The sequence below is a fragment of the Calypte anna genome, chromosome 4B (assembly GCF_003957555.1).
Source record: "Calypte anna isolate BGI_N300 chromosome 4B, bCalAnn1_v1.p, whole genome shotgun sequence".
NCBI classification, from domain to species: domain Eukaryota; kingdom Metazoa; phylum Chordata; class Aves; order Apodiformes; family Trochilidae; genus Calypte; species Calypte anna.
The window spans coordinates 575,732-594,535 of record NC_044249.1 but is presented as its reverse complement, the minus strand read 5'-3'; the positions used below and the strand labels follow the sequence as shown (position 1 = coordinate 594,535).

At 41.5% G+C, this 18,804-nt stretch overlaps 1 protein-coding gene across 1 annotated transcript; it reads right to left on the bottom strand.

The window, feature by feature from the left end:
* Positions 1 to 24: 24 nt before the first annotated feature.
* FGF2 (fibroblast growth factor 2) lies at positions 25 to 16,616 on the bottom strand. The gene is made up of 3 exons (XM_030450449.1): positions 16,351 to 16,616; positions 2,675 to 2,778; positions 25 to 283 (listed from the first exon to the last, which is right to left on the bottom strand). The coding sequence occupies exons 1-3, from the start codon at positions 16,523 to 16,525 to the stop codon at positions 98 to 100; spliced, it is 465 nt and encodes a 154-aa protein (XP_030306309.1). The 5' UTR covers positions 16,526 to 16,616; the 3' UTR covers positions 25 to 97.
* Between the last annotated feature and the right edge of the window lie 2,188 nt (positions 16,617 to 18,804).

The window sequence follows — 18,804 nt, the reverse complement described above, 5'->3', positions numbered from 1 at the left end:
CTGCTTCCATTGTTTTCTACTTCAGAGTGGCTTAGGAAACTTGACCTCTTCTAGTGCAGTGCAGTGCAGCAGATGATCCTGGAATCCACCCTGGAAATCAGCTTTTAGCAGACATGGGAAGGAAAAGGATAGCTTTCTGTCCAGGTCCAGTTTTTGGTCCAGGTTTGTACTGTCCAGTTCTTTTCAGTGCCACATACCAATCCGAGTATTTCCGTGATCGGTAAGTGTTGTAGTTATTGGATTCCAGACGCTCAAAAAAGAAACATTCTTCTGTTGCACATTTCTAAAAGGGGAGAAGAAAAGGATTATTGATATTCCAACACAACAAGTCAGTTCCTCAGGTTCAGGGGATTTATCAAGAACTTAAGATAGCTTTATGTTTGGTTTTAAGAAATTCACATTAAATGTCTGATGTTTAAAGAAAGACTTATTGTTAAAATAGAGTCTTTAACTGTGATTCATCTTCTGTCTTTAACACAAAGTATTAGAAGCATTTTTGAAAATGTTGATACATTTATAAAAAAGGACACTATGCAAGTTGATCCTTAACACTGAAAAGGAATAAAAAAGGAAACAAAACTCATGTTAAAAAGGAGTAAGTAGTACTTGAGTGCATTAGAGAATTAGAGAATAAAATAGGTGCTTAAAAACTAAAGATCCGGAATGCTTTAAAAGAAATAAATATTTCAGAAGACAGAAATTCATGTGCACTGATGAGACCATTTCACCAAAGATTTTCAGGATATGCTCTTTCAAAGCTCTCACTGAAATACAACACAACTCATACTGAAAAAAGGAATGCTGGCAATTGCTAGGAACAGCTTTGTGAGTGTGTTTATAGGCAGAAAACAGTAGAGGCACGACAGGCCACAAGCTGTTGGAAGTCATCCTGCAGAAATCCTCATGGAAAAAGCATTGCTTGTACTGCCAAAAATTATTGTATAATTTCATAAGTATTTATTAGGTTAGGTGAAGGACAAACTCTTAGAGTTGAGAGTTTTCACCTGGATATGGCAAAAATGAAGAGCTGCAGGAAGCAGTGTTTGCAGTAAACATGATTCAAATAATACCCATTTCCAGAAAGAAAGCAAAACAAATGTTTTATAAATTCAAGTGAAGAGCACAAAGTGACCCAACTTTACCAGACTGAGAATAATTCTCAGTGAAGGGCAGATATTTTCAAGCACATCACCTTGTAAAACCACACCGATGTAATTGCTGCATACAGTCTGAAGGGAAGCACAACCAAAACCCACCACACAACAGTAGGTTTGAAATCCCAAATATAAACACACTCTGGTGTTTATCATCTCACAAATGGTGCTGAACACCTTATTTTCACCATTCACTATTCCTCAGGGTAAGGAGGGCAATTTGAACAGGAAGCCAGATGCCACCACACCAGCACCACAGGAAATTCCCAATTATCCTTAACTCAAGAATAGCACAGTGGATTACTCCCTGCATTTTCTTCAACTGAGCTGTCACACAATATCCAAGTTAAATAATGCTGTAACTTGAAACAGGTTGTGTGACTGTACTCACACAGGCATAAACATCGTGGGCTTCCTGGGGGCAGAGGGCACAGTGCTGAGGAGCACACCAGGGGGTTCTACAGCTCATGTGGAACTGCTGGAGTGTTCTGTTTGTTCAGACTCATTTCACTTGGCCAGAACTAGGAGGAATCAGGAATAATTGCCACAGCCCTCAGCACGAGTCTTCATGAGCTGCAGTTCAGCTGGGGTTAGGAAATCACTTTATCACCAATACCTGTTACTGGTGGGGACTTGCACAGGAGCTGAGTGGGGCTGTGTGCAGGACACTGAAGTATTAGGAACTATTTCACATCATTTCACTACTTGGATGCCTTCCAGTGGTACATGATTTATCTGTACTGAAGGTTATAAATACAGCTGAGAGATTTACAGTGTATATTTCATAAGCAAAATGACTGCTACTGCAGCTCCTAAGGCAAAATTTATAATGAGCTATATGAGACCTTATTACCTTTCATAATTACTAAATCTATTCGCTTTAAAACATAGTTAAAAATTAAGCTGATACCTATAAAGTGCATGGAGTTAAAACAATTCTCATTAGAGACTCATTTAGTTTATAAATTTAATAACTTATTTATTTTATACTCCCATTTTCAAAAATCTTCTTCTTGCCAGTTTTCTCGTTTGGAAGCATACATGACCAAAAAAATTTGACTCTTTACAAAGAAGAAAATGAGAATACATACAGATTATTATCAGAAACTTAATTAAAAGTAAACACTTTTACCAAAAGGCTTTACTTTCTACTTGGAAAGGGTCTTTATAATCACTTCACGCGAAAGTAAGTGAAAGAGGAAAAAATTACTTGGGGGAAGGGGCAGATTTCAATTTTCATTTGTTCTTAAAATTTCCTTCTGTATTTTGTCACTGTGATTCTCCTCTCAGGCCATTCCAGTTCAATTTTTCAGCTCCTAGCTGAGGGCAGACATCTCCATCTCTTCTAGTTCACAGATTAATTAACTGACAGGAGTAGTGCCGAGTTCATTTCTCCCAGATAAATCACTCACAGAGAAGATGAATAAATCCTGCTAGAGGAGAGTTTACCCAATACAGAGTAAGGAGGGGCCCTACCAAGATGGATGTCTAGAGATAAACATGGAAAAAGTGCTGCTTACCAAGGCCAGCAACCTGCCGTCCTCCTTCATGGCCAGGAAGCGATTTGCACTGACACCTTTGATTGACACCACTCCTCTTTCTTCTGCTTGCAGTTGCAGTTTGACTGTGAACAAAACAGACAAAAGTAAATTTTCACACCCATTGGGATTATTTCAGAACTTGACTGTGAAGCCTACTGCTTCAAACTTAAAACCCAAGAAAGCCTGAGCTTCAACTTTCAGCAGAGGTAGCAAATCTCCAAACTCTAGCTTCCTGATCTCATTTTTCATCAAACAAAATGCTAATTATGAAGTAAGCAGCTATTCCTAGTCTGGCAACAGTAAGCCTAAATTCCTCATTTATCTTCATTTCACACAAAAACAATTAAAAAACCCCATATAATTCCATGAAGGACCACGTAAGGTATGGTCAACTGCTCACAGAAACTGGGAATGTTTCATGGCAATTTTCTCATGAAGATTTCTTAAGGCTTAAAAACAGCCTTGGACATTGAGTGTAAGCAGTTCTATCCAGCTGGATTTTCAGAGCAGCTTGAGTCTAGACTATGATTCAGACTATTCAGAACCATATCATAAACTGTTTCATCAGTTCCCAACAGAAAAGTATCAATGAGTTTACATCAGACATCCAGCAAGTGGTTAGAATAACAAAGAAAAAGAAGTGCAGAAGCAGATGAGGACAGCGAAGAGGCAAGATACAGTACAACGTTGTATCACAGAGCTTTTAGCTACTCCCTGTGATTTATCAGAGTCTAAAGTGATTTTTCTAGCCACAAATCACATCCAGCAGTTTAGACTCAAGACACAGATGTTTTCCCCTTTGCCCGAGGCTTGTTTCAAGCTTTCAGCCAAAAGAGGCCTCCACCTAAATCCATGAGAGCTGTTTGCTATTTTTCTTCTTCTTTCTTCCCTGATTATTCCAGTCACTGTATTCAGAACAAGAAATTCATCAAGCCTTTAAAGTGGGTACAACAGCAGAGCCAGGAACTTGTATTTCCACTGCATTTCAGCCCAACCCTAACAGGAGTATCAGTGACACCACCTCCAAGTTGAGGTTTTTTGACCATTAGCCAGACAAGATGGGGAATACTACAGTACAAAAAACTACACAAAATACCATAGAGAAGTCCACCAGATACCTTCTACATAGCTTAAGTATTTGTGTCTCAAGAGCAATCTAAACACTGTTGGAAGTGCAATTTTTCCAGGGGGAGGGGAAGAAGAGGAAAAGGAAGGAAAGTTCATGTTGTCTTAAACCTGCAATGCAACACTGAAAGCCCCCAAAGCAAAATCAGCTTCCCTGGACTTTCCTCTCCAACTCAAAAAACATGTGAATAAACAGACCCAGGAAACCTCTTAAATTTTCAGGTTTCAGCATTATTTGATGGCTTTATTAACAGAAGGTAACTCTGCCACAACATTATGTGGATCTGGAGACACTACAATACAAGACAGCCTGACTGGTCAAACATTTGACCATGCAGTCATCACCAGAATCAGCAGTTACAGGTTCTGCTCAATGCAGCTTGATGCAATGGGTTGTCAGAGCAATGTAACATCTGACACTGATGATGGGTACCATTTGTAGCCCTTAGGGAACCAACAGCAATAGTTCCACCATGGGCCATCCTTCTGGATCTGCCTGTAATACTTTTTTCAGCTCAAGAGTAGATCTATGGAAAAAAAAAACTACTTAAGAAGCCTGTAATCCAAAAATGTAGCACAGATTGTTGTGAAACAGTTAATTAACAACTGAGCTCCAAAAAGGCACCTTTTCCCAGTCATTCTGGCAGTCCTGTGGGAGGGAGCAGGGCAGTCAGTCTCTCACTGCTCATTCACAACATGCCCTTATGTTTGTGATGAACACCAAGTGCCAGGCTCTGCTCAGTGCCTGCTGGTTTTGTGACAAGAGAACTCAGCATGCTGAGCAAACATCTGAAGGACTGAGCTAAGCCATCATATAATTATGAAACAAAAAAACAACCTACCCCAATTACAACCTACAAGACCATTATGCACTGACAACTCAAAGGGACTCACTAAATTTACTACTGCTATTAAGATTTTTATAACTCTTAAAAATAAACCCAAGTATTATCATCTTTCCTTTTTCTGCTGAATAAGAAGAAAATGCAAGACACATTTCATTTCATGTCAAATAAAAAAACCTGAGGAAATATTGTAGAAGTGTATCTTTGGGAAATAGAAACAGGCTTAGAAAACACAAATGGAATAATGTTAAAGCACTGAGTTATAATTCAGGAAATGGACTTTAAAACTTCCATTAACCAGGAAAAGACATCACTTTTAATGTGGCTTGAGTGAACCTACGATGCCTTCCAGTCGTACAAAAAAGGAGAACATTTTTCTTCACAATACGTATAGGCTGTGTTAAGAATATGTATTCCCTGATGTTTTGGCTGAAGAACAGTATGAGCTACAGCCTAATCTGAATTTCCACAGAAACCAGTATAATTTGCAGGATTAAAGGATGCTGAACCATACTGCAATGTGCACCAAAACACCTGGCAGAGTTTTCCCCTTTTTCCAGTACACACAGCCCCTCCTGGACAAATACAGCTGCTCTGAAGAGATACACACAAATGATCACATAAACTGAGTTCGGGGTTTTATGCCAGCTTCCTTTGCATTAATTAACCCAAGAAATTTGCAAGTGCACTCTTCTCAATAGTGACACTCAGGCAGACTCTTAGCAGCATCTGGAAGGCAGAATGGCTAAACATTCATTTCCCTTTTTGTTGCAAGAGAATTTATAGAAGATGAGAACACTTCAAGACCACTCCCTGGTATGTACATTAAACAGGTTCAACAGTTTTGGGCTGGGTTTGTGTGTCTGTTTCTTTGTGGGTTTTTTTGTTAGATCAGGTCCTGCTCTTGTAACACATTAAGCAGAGAAAACACTGCCTTATGTGATGAGCACCGGCAGAGCTCTGCAGGCACAGGTTTCATGCATTTATATAATTCATAGACTGCAGAGGTTCAATTATAGCTATGCATACGTGACTATGCCCCTTTCACAGGATATATGGTCTGCAGAGAGCTAAAAGTTGCAGGTTATTTGAGAGTTACAAATGGACATTTGTTTCATAACTTGAAGAAACTTTTCTATGAATATGGAAGTTGAAAAGTGGTATTTAATAGCATTGTGGTTGGCAAGGTTTCAGAATTCTGTTAGGAACTGGATCTTTCCCATCTTTTCCTAAAGAGCACAAAAAATTATTTCCAAGGCAGGTTCCCATTCACTAGTGAAGAATCTTTTCAACAAGTGTCACAACATGGACAGAAAAGACTCTAGGCAAATGCAGAGAATACAGAAAATACCTATACTTCCCAAAAGGTTTTTTTATTGCCCCAAGTGCTAGAACTGAAAAGTTACCTTTACAGTGAAAACTCTTTTTAAGTCCCTTTACAGTTCTTTCAACCCAACAAAGCTTTTGTAATGGCCCAAGCCAAGTAATATTGCCATAACTTAAATGGTCCCAATTGGTTTAATTGCTCTGCATCACAAGAGGTTCTGCCAGAAAACTCCTTCAAAACTGCCCACACCACTCTTTGCTGCTCTGCCTCTCTTACAGAACTCACCTTCCTTAGGCAGCAGGAAAGAGAAGCCCTTCTCATGACTGTAACACCACTCCTGACAGGGCAATAAGATCATCTGAAATACAACTTTTTCCCAAGGGGACTCTGGGCCCCAAAACATGGATCAGCCAGTGCTCCAGGAGTTTGTGAACATCTCAACAGCAAACACACGCTGTACTCAGACACAACAACTAACAGCAGCTTCTGCATCTTGGAAAGAGGAATCTGATACTATTTCAACCCACGTTTTCACTACCATACAGATGTTTTATTCCAACTGAAAGGGCCATTAGCAAAACACCTCTAACTCAGTTTACAGAAGGGAGACTTTATGTACCTCCTGAAAAATCCCAGCCTGCACGTCTCTGGATCAATGACTAGCATTACTACAGTCTCTGTTGTGGAAAAGCTAAAACCAAGCCAAAGGCTTAGGGCCCATCTCCAACATATTTGCAGAGGCCCTGTAAGGAAAATCCTTCCATGAAGGCCCCAAATGAAAATGCAGTGAAGCTATTGCACCAGCTCCCCATCACTCGTCCCCCCTGCACCACTCTGCCCACAGACAAGAACAAGGCAGCAACTATTATGGAGTCACACTGCTACAGAGGTAGATCAATATGTATCAGAAAAGTTCATTAAAGGGGAGGAAAAAGAATCAGCAACACTTTGCTAACTGCAACACCCTACACCCCAATTCCCACCCCTGCATACTCTTATGGCTAAAGCTGGCTGCTCCCTTCATGCCTGGGGGCAATGTCCATTCCCAGCCAGGTGTCCAAGCAAGACACACAGCTGGGTGTGCGTGCTCCACACCTAACATAAAAAACTCCCCCAAACCCAAGGGCTGATTTGTCACAGATACACATGCACACACACATTGATACCTGCACCATTTTGCCATTTCCACAGCCAAAGCTTCCTGCTGGGTCAGATAGAAACTCCAGCCTGTGAGCTGGTGATGCCTACTGTAACTTTAACCTAGGAAACAAAAGTATCTTAGGCTCTCTCTCCCCTACATCTGTCTCTGAAACTTTCTGATACCTCTTTCTCAAAAAACATATTAAGCATGTAACACCTTGCACTAACTGAAAAGCTCTGCACCAACGCAGCAGGCAGTCCCAGTCTTGAGACCACAAACAAGACACAACTCTTCACTCCCTTTCATACGCTTCTTGTCAAACAACTCTGAAGGGCTGCTGAAGAACACACTGCCTAAAACCTGCAGCACATGTGGGGGAGAGAAGAGAAACAGAGATGAAAAGCAGCAAGTCAACCTTTGCAGAAGAGGCAGTCTTTTAATAAACAAAACACCCAGAACAGCAACAAAAACAATCAATCAAATGAAGTGTCCCGGTAAGAAACAGTGAGTCACACTCCTCTACAAAGGCACACTTCTTTGCTCTTGCATGACAACATTGTAAGTGTATCTTTTTCCTTCTTGCCAGCCAGAGGCATAAAACCACTCACAGACAGACCCAAAGTCTATAAAATGTAAACATCTACAACAAAAATACACACTTCTGAAATATGAATACTTAAAAAAAGTTCCGGCTACACTTAGGAGTAAATCCAAGGCTTTAAATAGAATAATAATGTCTGTAACTGTTTAAATACCAACCCCCTCATCTACTTCACCAGATAAAATGGCCATCTATAGATTTTATGAGTTTGCATCTCTTTAAGTAGTACAAATAATGAATACAATTAAAATTATTTCCCTAATCAGGTTTTTCATCTATTCTCATTTATATCTTAACCTCAATTCCTACAAAACATCCAACTCCACCCAACATATGCCTATCATACTGGGAATCCTCCCCAGGAAACACTGCTTACCAAATACACAGCATCCTCAACCATTCCCTATAAATGTCATACAAGAGACAGTAAAGTCACCCTGCAGACAAACAGTTTCAGAACCATGTCACACGCACCATGTTCTGGCAACAGCCTGGCTTAGTGCTCCTTGCCTGTGTCCACATGTAAAACACACACAATTACCTCATACATCTTGCAGAACTTGTGGATAAAACTTCATCAAGGCCTTTAAAATGTTAAAAGCCCTAGGTTTTCTGTATTCTGCTTACAAAACACAAGTTGGGTCTTTTGTGCTGCCAAGTAAACAGCAACTGCTTGGCATTATGCAAGGATTTCAAATGTCAGACACTGCAAGTACATGATTCTATAAAACTACATTAAATCAAATACCTAGCTGCCACACTGCTATCAGTCTTCTTGTCACTGCAGATGAGCTGACTGCATCAAGGAAAGCCAAAATTACAAACATGAACAGAGATCTTCTTCCTTTACCAGATACAGGTAATAACGCTCGGTCCCCGAGCTACCAATACCTTTACCACAAACTCTTGGTTTAGACAAAGTTCAAGGGTTTCCTTAAAAAGATAATGAATGTATATTCACACATGGTTTGTATGACTTTATGTAAAGGGCTTTTCTTAAAAAGGGTAAAATAATCCTACATGCTTCTTTCAAGTGCTTTCACTTCATTTAGTGATCACTGAAGTAAATCACAGAATAACCGATTTCAGTTGTTCAGCTTTGATTTAAAGCTGGTGTAAGTGTTCAGCCAATGTAGCAATGTCACTGACTAATACCAGAATATACAGACAGAACTTGTGGAATTCCACCTCTTTGTGTATACCATGCATTCACTAATCTCTTTGTAACTACAACCTGTTTTTAGCTTGCAGCTGAATAAACATACATAAAAACAGAGACAACCCAAGACAAGCCCAAGAAAGTCACTCCAGAAGAAGGTAAAAATTTATAATTTTTAAAAGGTATTTTAGTGGTCCTTCTTCACATACAACTCACACAGCACCTATTCAGAAATATATTTTAGGGCTGTAAGTGATGTCAAAGCAGTAACAGATTGGATGAGATGAAATGAAAAGGCTGCCAGAGCAATGGTGATAAATGGCCAACCCTAGGCTTAATAAGCTTAAGTGTCACAGATGGAAAGGGAAAGATGGATTTTAGAAATGCCAAGTACCAGTGAATTAGATTTCAAAGGAGTCTGACACACGGTGGTGAACAGGGAATGGTGTCAGGCACCCAGGCTGCCAGGGAGACTGCATAGCAGACAGAGAAACAAGCAGCTGATAAGAATGAGTTCTTATGAATTAACTTGCCATTTAGAGTTGATTGCTCATGATCTGTCCAAAAGGTTAAGAAATAGTGGCTGTGTTGGCTTTACATTTCCCCCATCTTCAATACCAGTAACACTGAATTTGATCATTTGAGTCTTTAATAAATATTTTTGAAAAAAGTCAACAAAAAAGCCCCAGTAACGCCCCTTACACCACATTAAATCAGCAGGCAGCCCAGGCATCTCTCACTCCTAACAGCATTTCCATCTAACAAATATAATTACAGAGACAACACTGACCCATGTTACCAGGGCTTGATCACTGAAATTCAGCCTAAGTTTGAGACACCTTGCTCTGCTCTTCAATTTCAAATAGTCACACTTGACAATCACTGGTACTAGCTCAAGCACATACACTTAAATGCTCCAGGAGACATAATTTCTTGAAGCAATGAAACAAGCAGAAGGTTGGGACTGAAATAAATCAAAACTTGCAACAGGAACCTCTGTGTTCCTAAGGGCACAAGCATTGTAGGTCTTTTTTCTCCCTTTTCCTGAATGAACTACATTATTGTCAGTAAAACATCCACAGTGACTCTGTAAACATCTGTAAAACCACAAAATGAACCCTCTCTATTTACATATTCAGAGACACAGCCAGGCACATGTTTTGCTAGTCACCCCAAATGGAGAAACCAAATGAACGGAATCCATATACTATTTCCCAGAAACAGCTCTGGATTGTGCAGCAGGATGCCCTATGTGACTTCCAGACAGAGATGACAGCCACTCACCATACATCCTCTGTATGGCCCTCACTAGCTGCTTCTCCACACTAAAAAATGCTCTCACTTTGTATCCACCTCTGTTGTCACAGGTTTCAGTGGCACCTAATGGAGTACTGCACAAAACTACTCCACAGGTGTGGTTCTCTGCATCCAGAGATCTGTCTCACTGCAGGTCTTCTTGGAGTTAAGGAACTGAATTAACATTTAAAGTAATATGGCCCTAAAATGACTTATTCTGACTTGCAATGTACCACAAGTGACAGCTGCAGAAAGGCAAGAGCCAAGAAACAGACTACAACTATTTTCAAGGTGTATCCCAGCTGATAATCTATCCTTGCTTTTAAAAAAGACAGGTCCAGAGAGTATTTCATAGCTGTGACAATTAGGATTTTGTGACTTGCACATTCCAGATGGAATCCTAGTGACTGCTGTTTTATATGAGATCTGCTTAAGTCTCATCACAAGATAAAAGGCAAGTTTGCAAGCTCCACAATACAAGAACATAATTTCATCACACTGACACTGCAAATAGCTATGGAGTCTACTTCCTACTTGGCCCTTTCCTACTATCCTTAGTATCTTTCTCCCCTGAATCACTCAAGCAATGTGGTTTTCAAGCACTACAAGTCAAAGATGAGTGATAAGTTCATACAGGATCACTCAACCAGAAGTGTACCATGACAGTTTGTGCAAGACGACCTCCACCCAACTTTGTAGACATCATCTCACTTGTATTCTCCTACTATCCTATCAAGCTCCAGTCAAAATCTAGCCCTACCCTGAACAAACAAACAAAAAACTATGTAAGTTATAAATCCTGAAATGCCACCAGCACTCCAGAGAGTCACCCTTTAAATATTTTTATTGAAAAGTCTGGAGGCATCAGGAGAGCCAGACAGTAACTCAAGTTTAGCCACATATTGTCCCAAAACACACCACTGAAAATGACAAATGAGAGAGTTGCTGTATTTTGAAACACACTGCCTTAAGTAGATCTTAATAAATGTAAAGGCTATCAATTTTTCTTCAGAACTGAAATGTAATCTCTTCAACAACTTTCAAAGCTTCAAAAGTTATGGCATAAAGATTTCAAATACTATGTGGTATAGATATTCAATTCACAGATTTCATGCAAGTCTGTCCTTTTTTCAGTAACAGTAACTTGAGCATTCTCAGAATAACCTTTATGTCAAAACTGGATTGTGTTAAGGCTATGTAGTCTGCTGTATTTTTTTAGATAACTGCACTAAGTATGCTGCCACTGACAGCCAAGAAGCTCCACTGTCTCTAGGATATGATCAAATACAGTCCAGTACAATCAATCACCTCTCACATGCTCTGAAACAACTGACAGTCAGCGATCCCAGAGCAAGGCTCCCATGAGTGCAACTTTTAAAACTCTTAAGTAATATAAAAAAAGAACAATTTAAAAATATATTAAGAGCCAAAATCCACAGGTTTCAACAAAATGCAATTGAGTCTTTCCATCTAGTACATCAAAAGAAACTGTATCTTAGAAAAACTCTACTAACATTATGCAAACCTTCAACAAAATTCTTTTAAATATTTCTCCACTGCAGGATAAACATTTTCTTAGAATGAGCTGCCCAAATGCCATGCCTTTATTAGCCAAGACACTGGGAGCCACCTGATTTCATTTGCTTGATGAGTATGTGGCTCCATTTTATCATGATGATAAACATACCAGAGTCTTCATTCTGACTTGACTATATATCATACATGGGTCGTTTCAAGTTTTTACCAGAAGCTTTAACCCACTCACATAAAGGAGATCATAAAGACAGCTTTTGGAACAATCTACATTTATGTGACTGTCTCCATGATGTCACCATATACTGTCAAATGACTCAATGTCATCGGTATTTCTCTCTCATTCTTAATCATTTAGCTATAGCCACAGCTCAGCTGTGTGGACTATCTTTTTTTCTGTAAACAAGAATAGGCAAGTACCTATAAGCACTCATGATTTCTAAATAAAGCCTGTGAGATTTAAGGACTAAACCCTGCCCTCTAGTGTATCTGTGGATGGTGGCATTCCATCTTCAGAGAGTACTCATTACCTACTCACACACCTTCAGCTGGGTAAGACTCATTAAATCTGGGTAAGATGATTAACAGATACGGTTACACATGAGAAAATTTCCTCACCTGAACAACATCCCTCAGCATGCCCAGAACACACAGGTATTTTATTTATGCACTTAATTTATACAGTGGAACCATGCAGAAAACAGTGTGATGGTATCTCTATGACAAAAAGGTGAAAGACACAAAGACAACATACTTTTGACTTTTTTACATGGGGGCTTTCTGTTACCTCATTCCCTATACTACTACATCTGAGAGTCAGGACGGATTTCTATGTTATGTATATTTGTATGCTTGGCAAACCAGTTAAAAACTATGCAACAGATCAAAAATAATGCAAAGAGCCCATTTTCAGAAAGACTTGCATAGAAGCAAGACATTCAAATGTTTATGACCAGGATACTGCCAAGGTTTAGCTTTGTTTTGTTTTTTTTAAAAGCCAACTTTCACACAGTGCTAAGATTTGCAACAGTCAAGAGCTCCAGCCATGTCTGTGGGACATCAAAATGAAGAGAACTTGAGTCCCAAATAACTTAGACACCTATAAAAACTAAGCACCAGACACTGAACCTTCATACTAAAACACTTCTTGACATGTACTCAAATCTTTCTTTCTGAGGATCATAGTTAGCCTTCTTCTATTTGCATGAAGAATGATCAATTTTCTATCTTCTTGACTAAACCAGTACACTGTAGATGTCTGCATGTAACTCAATGATTTTTTTCAAAACATTTACAGCATTAGCATTTAAATGTTTTGTCTGATACAAGTTAAAATCATAACAACTACTTATGACCGTAGACATTTTCTAAAATTGATGGGTAATGTTCCCTTTCTATTCCCCTTCACCAGCACTGTATCCTGTTCAAGACAAACACCTCCAGAGCATTCTAAACATCTTTCAAAAACACAGCATGGGAAGTTGTTGATCAACAAGGCAGACATCTTTTTTGTTTTGCTTTAAACAACACAACTCCAGCCTTCTGTTCCTTGTTTGTCTGAAACATGCTTCTTCATGGGAAAAAACCCTCAACAGAATCCCCCAAGGTGTGCCCTTCACTGAAGCTGCACATCAGATGTGACAGTATGAACCACACAAGCCATATATATACATATATTTTCCTCAGCTGTGTGAATCATACAATTCTAATCCTCCAGCACACAGGACCTCAACTGCCTTCCCAATTTCACTATTGATACCTTTACATATAAAAGGTGAATGGGGTGAGTATAAAACAGTCAAAACTCTCCATGCCATGACATTAAACAGACTATATACTCTGACCAAGCCATCCTTGGTACTAGAGGCAGAAGGAGGAAGACAAAAAGGACAAGGATAATGGAAATTTGTTTACAGTACTAGAAACATAAGAGGATAGTAATTTGCCTTCTAAAATAAGAACTTCCTTTAAAAGTAAAAATGAGTATGTGCTAATCAAATACTATTTTGTATAATTGATGCATAAGAATAGCATCTACCACAAGAATCTCTAACTGTCCTTTAACTAGATTTCTAAACCAAACTCTCTGCACACATTATATTTCTTTTCCCAAGATCATTTTAGAAAACCTTTTACTAAGCTAAGAAAACCACCATGAATTAAGGTTTATATTTTCTTTGTTAACTTTTTAAAGTCTCACATTGTCCAAGATTTTTTTCCATCTGCCACACCAACGCGACCTGCCAGGCACACCACAAGATTTCACAGGCACTTCCACAGAGCAGCATTCACCAGGTCAGAGTTCAGCATGGCACAGATTCGTAGGGAATGACGTACTTACAACAAGGATGCTAAGGATGTTTCCGCCATTCACTCAAGAGGTAAAAGGAGAGGAAAAGAGAGGAGCTTCAGAGAGACAAGTGCCAAAGGAAAAGGGAAAGAATGCTTAGTCGTAAGAGTAAGTATGGAGACAAAATGGAGACCCAGAAAGAAATGACAGCAAAAACAGTTATAGACCAAACATAGAAACCTGACAGGGAAAGTTTGGCAGAACTACAAACACCAGAAAGATTTTCATTCACTACGAGGAATGCAGCATGAAAAATTGGTTCAAAAATTTCTAGCATTCATAAAGCTTAACAGGAAAACACACATTAGACAGACTCAAGAATATAAAAGTAGTACTAGCTTTCACAGCAGAGTAACTAGAAAGGTGGTTTGGGAGGGAAGATGATTATAGGAGAACTATACGATGAAAAAGATTACAACAATAAATACCACCACCACTGAGGGCAGCTTGGCCCTGCCAGGCAAGCACAGAACAACATGCACTGCTACTAGGGATGGGATGACATGTTTGATGAACTAATTAAATACTTATTTCCTGTAAGAATCCCCATATTTCACAAACATAAAAGACTACAGTAAGTTGAATATATTCCTGCACACTTTCCAGTGCAGAGTTGATCCTGTGCAATAATCAACTCTTATGCGTAAAACTCAAACCAATTCTAAACAGTAAATTAACAATCTGCTTTAGGCATCAACATCCAAAAGGTCCACATGAATAATTTAGTGTATTTTATCAGCAATAAATATACTTTATTGTGACTCTTACATCAACTGTGCTTCCCTTCAAACCAGCGTCTGAGAAGAAGAGAAATGCACGTGTGTAGGACTGAGTCTGAAAGCTTCTTATAGCTCTTCCTAAGAATACTAGTTGGCTTAACAAAGGACAGTAGTTTTTCCCAAATATACTGTATGAACTGCTCCACATATATCTTCAGTCCATCATATGTACCATATTTCTCCCAGAGTTACAAAACTCAAGCCCAACTTGGCAATACTATTAATTGGGAAAAGTCTGTTACAGTATTTCTTCGGAATTGCTGGAAAAACTTTTTTTCAAATGGTGAATGTCCAAAGTGGAAAATAATATTAAGAACCTTTATTCCACCTCCTCACTTCCTTCTCTTCATCCTCTGACTTAAATCCTGTCTGTGCATCTATCACTCAGTACAAGTGCAAAACAGATGAAAAAGCACAGTAAAATATTTCACATGCTCTTTGTGCCAAGTGCCTGCAGTTGCCTGATTAAGGTGTGCACATTGAACAGTTCCAAATTAAATCAAACCAGGAATTGCACTGATACTATTTACCTGACTTACAGCTATACCACAACTCCTTGTACCTGTTCTGAAGGAAATGCTTCACAGGCATTTCAAAAACTTACCGCTACACCTGCAAGAACCCCATACGGAATGAGTTCAAAACTTTCTGAGGTCTGCAAAAAGGCATTTTGTTCCTGGGTCAAAGAACAGCCTGGCTTGTAACAGCAGCCTGCCCCATGCTCCCTGAGAGGCCGCTGTCTGCTGGAGAGCAGCACCGGGCACTGCAGAGGTGAGCTTGGGTCACCAACCCTCAGACCACACAAACCACACAACCCACGAGTTGTGTTCCCAGTTCAGGAGCCTCTTCAGAAGACCAGGTATCAGGGGATAAACAGTTTCTGCTGGAATCCATGAGTTTTGTTTTAGCTGGATTTTATCTGTCCTTAATTAAGTTTAAAAGAAAAATCCCAACATGTGACGCTTCAAGGCAAAAAGTTTTTTGATAGCACGGCTACCTTGAACAAATTTATATCTCTGTTCCTAAGAGTTCTTTACACTAAGAGTACTTCTACTCATGAGGGCTTACCCACACTGGAAAAAAACCCCAACCTTCTTTCTACTTTTATGCAACTAACATATTTACCACTGTCGTGTAAAGCAGTCAAGTGCTATTACATGCATTTAAGTGCTATGCAAACAAATTCAGATGCAGTCAAGCACGTAAGCAAATATTTGTGTGTTCGATAAGCTCTGTCCCGATGCAGGTTGAATGAGAAGATGCCAACAAGTTTGCACTGGGACAGCCCCCGATGCCCATGTGGTACCCGGCGCGGTCTGGAGCCACCAAAACAAATACATATATGACTAAACCGTATGTCCGTAGGTACAGACATTTATTTATTTAAAGACGATGCTGCGGCAGCGCGGGAGGCCCACTGCCTCCCCGGCCCCTCTCGGTAGTCCCGCTGCCCCGGAGGAGGGTCCGCCCGCCCCGGCCCGTACCCTCGGGATACTCACTATGGGGATCGCTCTTCTCCCGGACCCCGTCCACCCTTCCGTCGGGGTTAATGCGCAGGAAGAAGCCGCCGTTCTTGCAGTAGAGCCGCTTGGGGTCCTTGAAGTGCCCGGGGGGGAAGGCGGCGCCGCTGCCCCCATCGTCGGGCAGCGTGGTGATGCTCCCCGCCGCCGCCATGCGCCGGGCCCCGCCGGCGTCCCGCCGCCCCGGGCCCCCGCCGCCCCCCGCCGCCAGCCCCGGGCGGCCTCGCCCCCTGCCGCGGCCGTCCAGCCTCGCCTTGCCCCGAGCCGAACCGAGCCCTGCCCGCCCGGACCCTCTGCTCGGCGCGAATGAGGGTCCCGTCACCTCCTGTCCCGTCCCCGCCGCGGGAGCTGCGCAACGGCGCTGCCGGAGGGCGAGAGAGAAGGACGGTAGGAGGAGGGCGGGCATGGAGAGCCCGGCGCGCCGGGACGGGCTCCCCGTCGGCACCGGGCTGCCCCCGCCCCCGACCGCCCCCGCTCCGCGCCTGGGGCCGCTCCCTGCCGGCGGGGCAGCGGGCGAAGCCGGGGGGTGGTGGCGGAGCAGCTCTTACTTACGTGGGGCGGCCGGTCGCGGCGGGACCGCGGGTGCGGAACACGACGAGCCCCCGTATGGCGAGGGGTGGCAGCAGGTCCCCGGGCAGGGGGGGGGGGGGGCTCCAGCCTGGGCCCGGGGGAGAGCGCGGCACTGCTGCGCATCGGCTACCGCCGCCGGTCACCCCGGCTCCGCTGCAAACGTGATGCAACAAGCGTGCCAGCTTGAAGGTCGGACATCTTTCCCCGAGCTTTACAAAGGAAATAACCAGAGAGCTATTTTGAGCCAGAAGAAGTTATATGGCCCCCATATCGTATTAAATTGTTTAAATCAGACTATGTTAAAACATATTTACCTGCTAAACTTCATGTGGCCACCATTTCACTTGGGAGCATTCACTGAAGCAAAACGCCCATTCAGAGTTAGCAAACTCACCAACTGGTATCTGCAAAGGGCAACGGAAAAAACAGGAGAAAGCCCGGCCTTCTAACAACACTACTTATATTCCTAAAACACAGTTTTTAAAGCGCATTGACCCATCAAATAAACGTTGTGCTTGAGGCTGACAACAAAACAGGAGGAAGAGGTTTGTTTCCAAACCCAGGCTTTGTGAGGATCACAGCTGACACCGGGCTGTGCATTTCACAGTTAACACACAGCAACTCTCCACACTAATAAATAAACGCCAAAGCAAGACAGACAGCATACACAATTTATAATATTCTTTTTGGTAGGACCTATATAAAGGAATTTCATTGCTGGTCAACTTGCCCTCACAACTCTGTCTTCTTGCAAGCCATGAACTGTAATTGTTTACCAGAATCAGAGACAATTACACTGCTTCCAACACCCTCACTCCAGTTGCTTAATGATGATGAAGGGACCAAGCAAAGCACGGTACAGCCCAGGGCCACCTCCATCTCAGCCAGCTGCCCTTGCAGTGCCAGACACTTGCTGCTATTTCTCCTAGAAATTCCACTACTGTCACTATACCTGAGACAGGTCATAGCCAACAGCAAAGACCCTGCTCCTTTCCTCTTGCTCTTCTGCAACAGAAACTGTGTTCAAGGCATTTTGTCTCCCTGCGCTACAGAGTCTTCCAAAACTCTGGTCTCCTTCTTGGAAGATGAAGAGAAGATCAAGATAGGTTCAGGTAGATAGAGGAAAGGGGCGAAAACATTCTTAACCCTGGAACTGAAATTTTTAAAAATAACACAAAAAACCCCAAACATCTTATCTAAAGATTAAACATCAATAGTTTCACTCAACCATTTCTTTAACTGTCTTCCCCTGCACACACATTCACAGCTCTCATATAACAAACCCTGAGCACTGTATCAAGAAATCATATTTCAGCATCTCATCACTCCATCTTCTGGGAAGAGTCACTGCTGGCAGGGCCGGAGCAAGCCCTGGTTCCCCATGAGAATCCTGGCTGCCTGGAAGCCCTGTCACCAAGCTGCCTGCAGCCTAAACCCCATGCCTCATAGCTGCGATATTTCTCAGTCCTCTGAGCCCCCCAGGATGGGGCCAAACCCAGTGGAAGTGGGGTGGGCAAGGAAATCAGCTCAAACTCCTTATCAAATGATCCTTTTAAAAGCTTTTGCAGCTCTAAGCGGCTACAGTAAAACTATGGGGCTTGAGAGCTCTTTAGCAGTTTGTCACTGGGGTTTTATCTGTGGGGCCTAGAAATAAAAGACAACAGCCAAAATGGAAGGTCACATTCCCTAAGCTAGCTGTGCTCATCTCAAGATCAGCCAATTTTCTTTTTTTTAAAATATGTTTTCCTTTCTCTTCTTCAAATGGAAAACATACCGGTTTGGTGTTTTTTTTTTTTTTGTTCTACTTTCTTCTTCACTCCAACCTCTTAATATGGTCATTAATATTCCTCTTAACATTGACTA

Excerpts from the sequence above, each read along its gene's own strand:
- FGF2 (XM_030450449.1), bottom strand. The coding sequence starts at position 16,525 with ATGGCGGCGGCGGGGAGCATCACCACGCTGCCCGACGATGGGGGCAGC. Across the intron at positions 2,779-16,350 it reads GGAGAAGAGCGATCCCCATA|TCAAACTGCAACTGCAAGCA; the intron begins GTGAGTATCCCG and ends TTTTGTTCACAG. Across the intron at positions 284-2,674 it reads ACGGCAGGTTGCTGGCCTTG|AAATGTGCAACAGAAGAATG; the intron begins GTAAGCAGCACT and ends CTCCCCTTTTAG.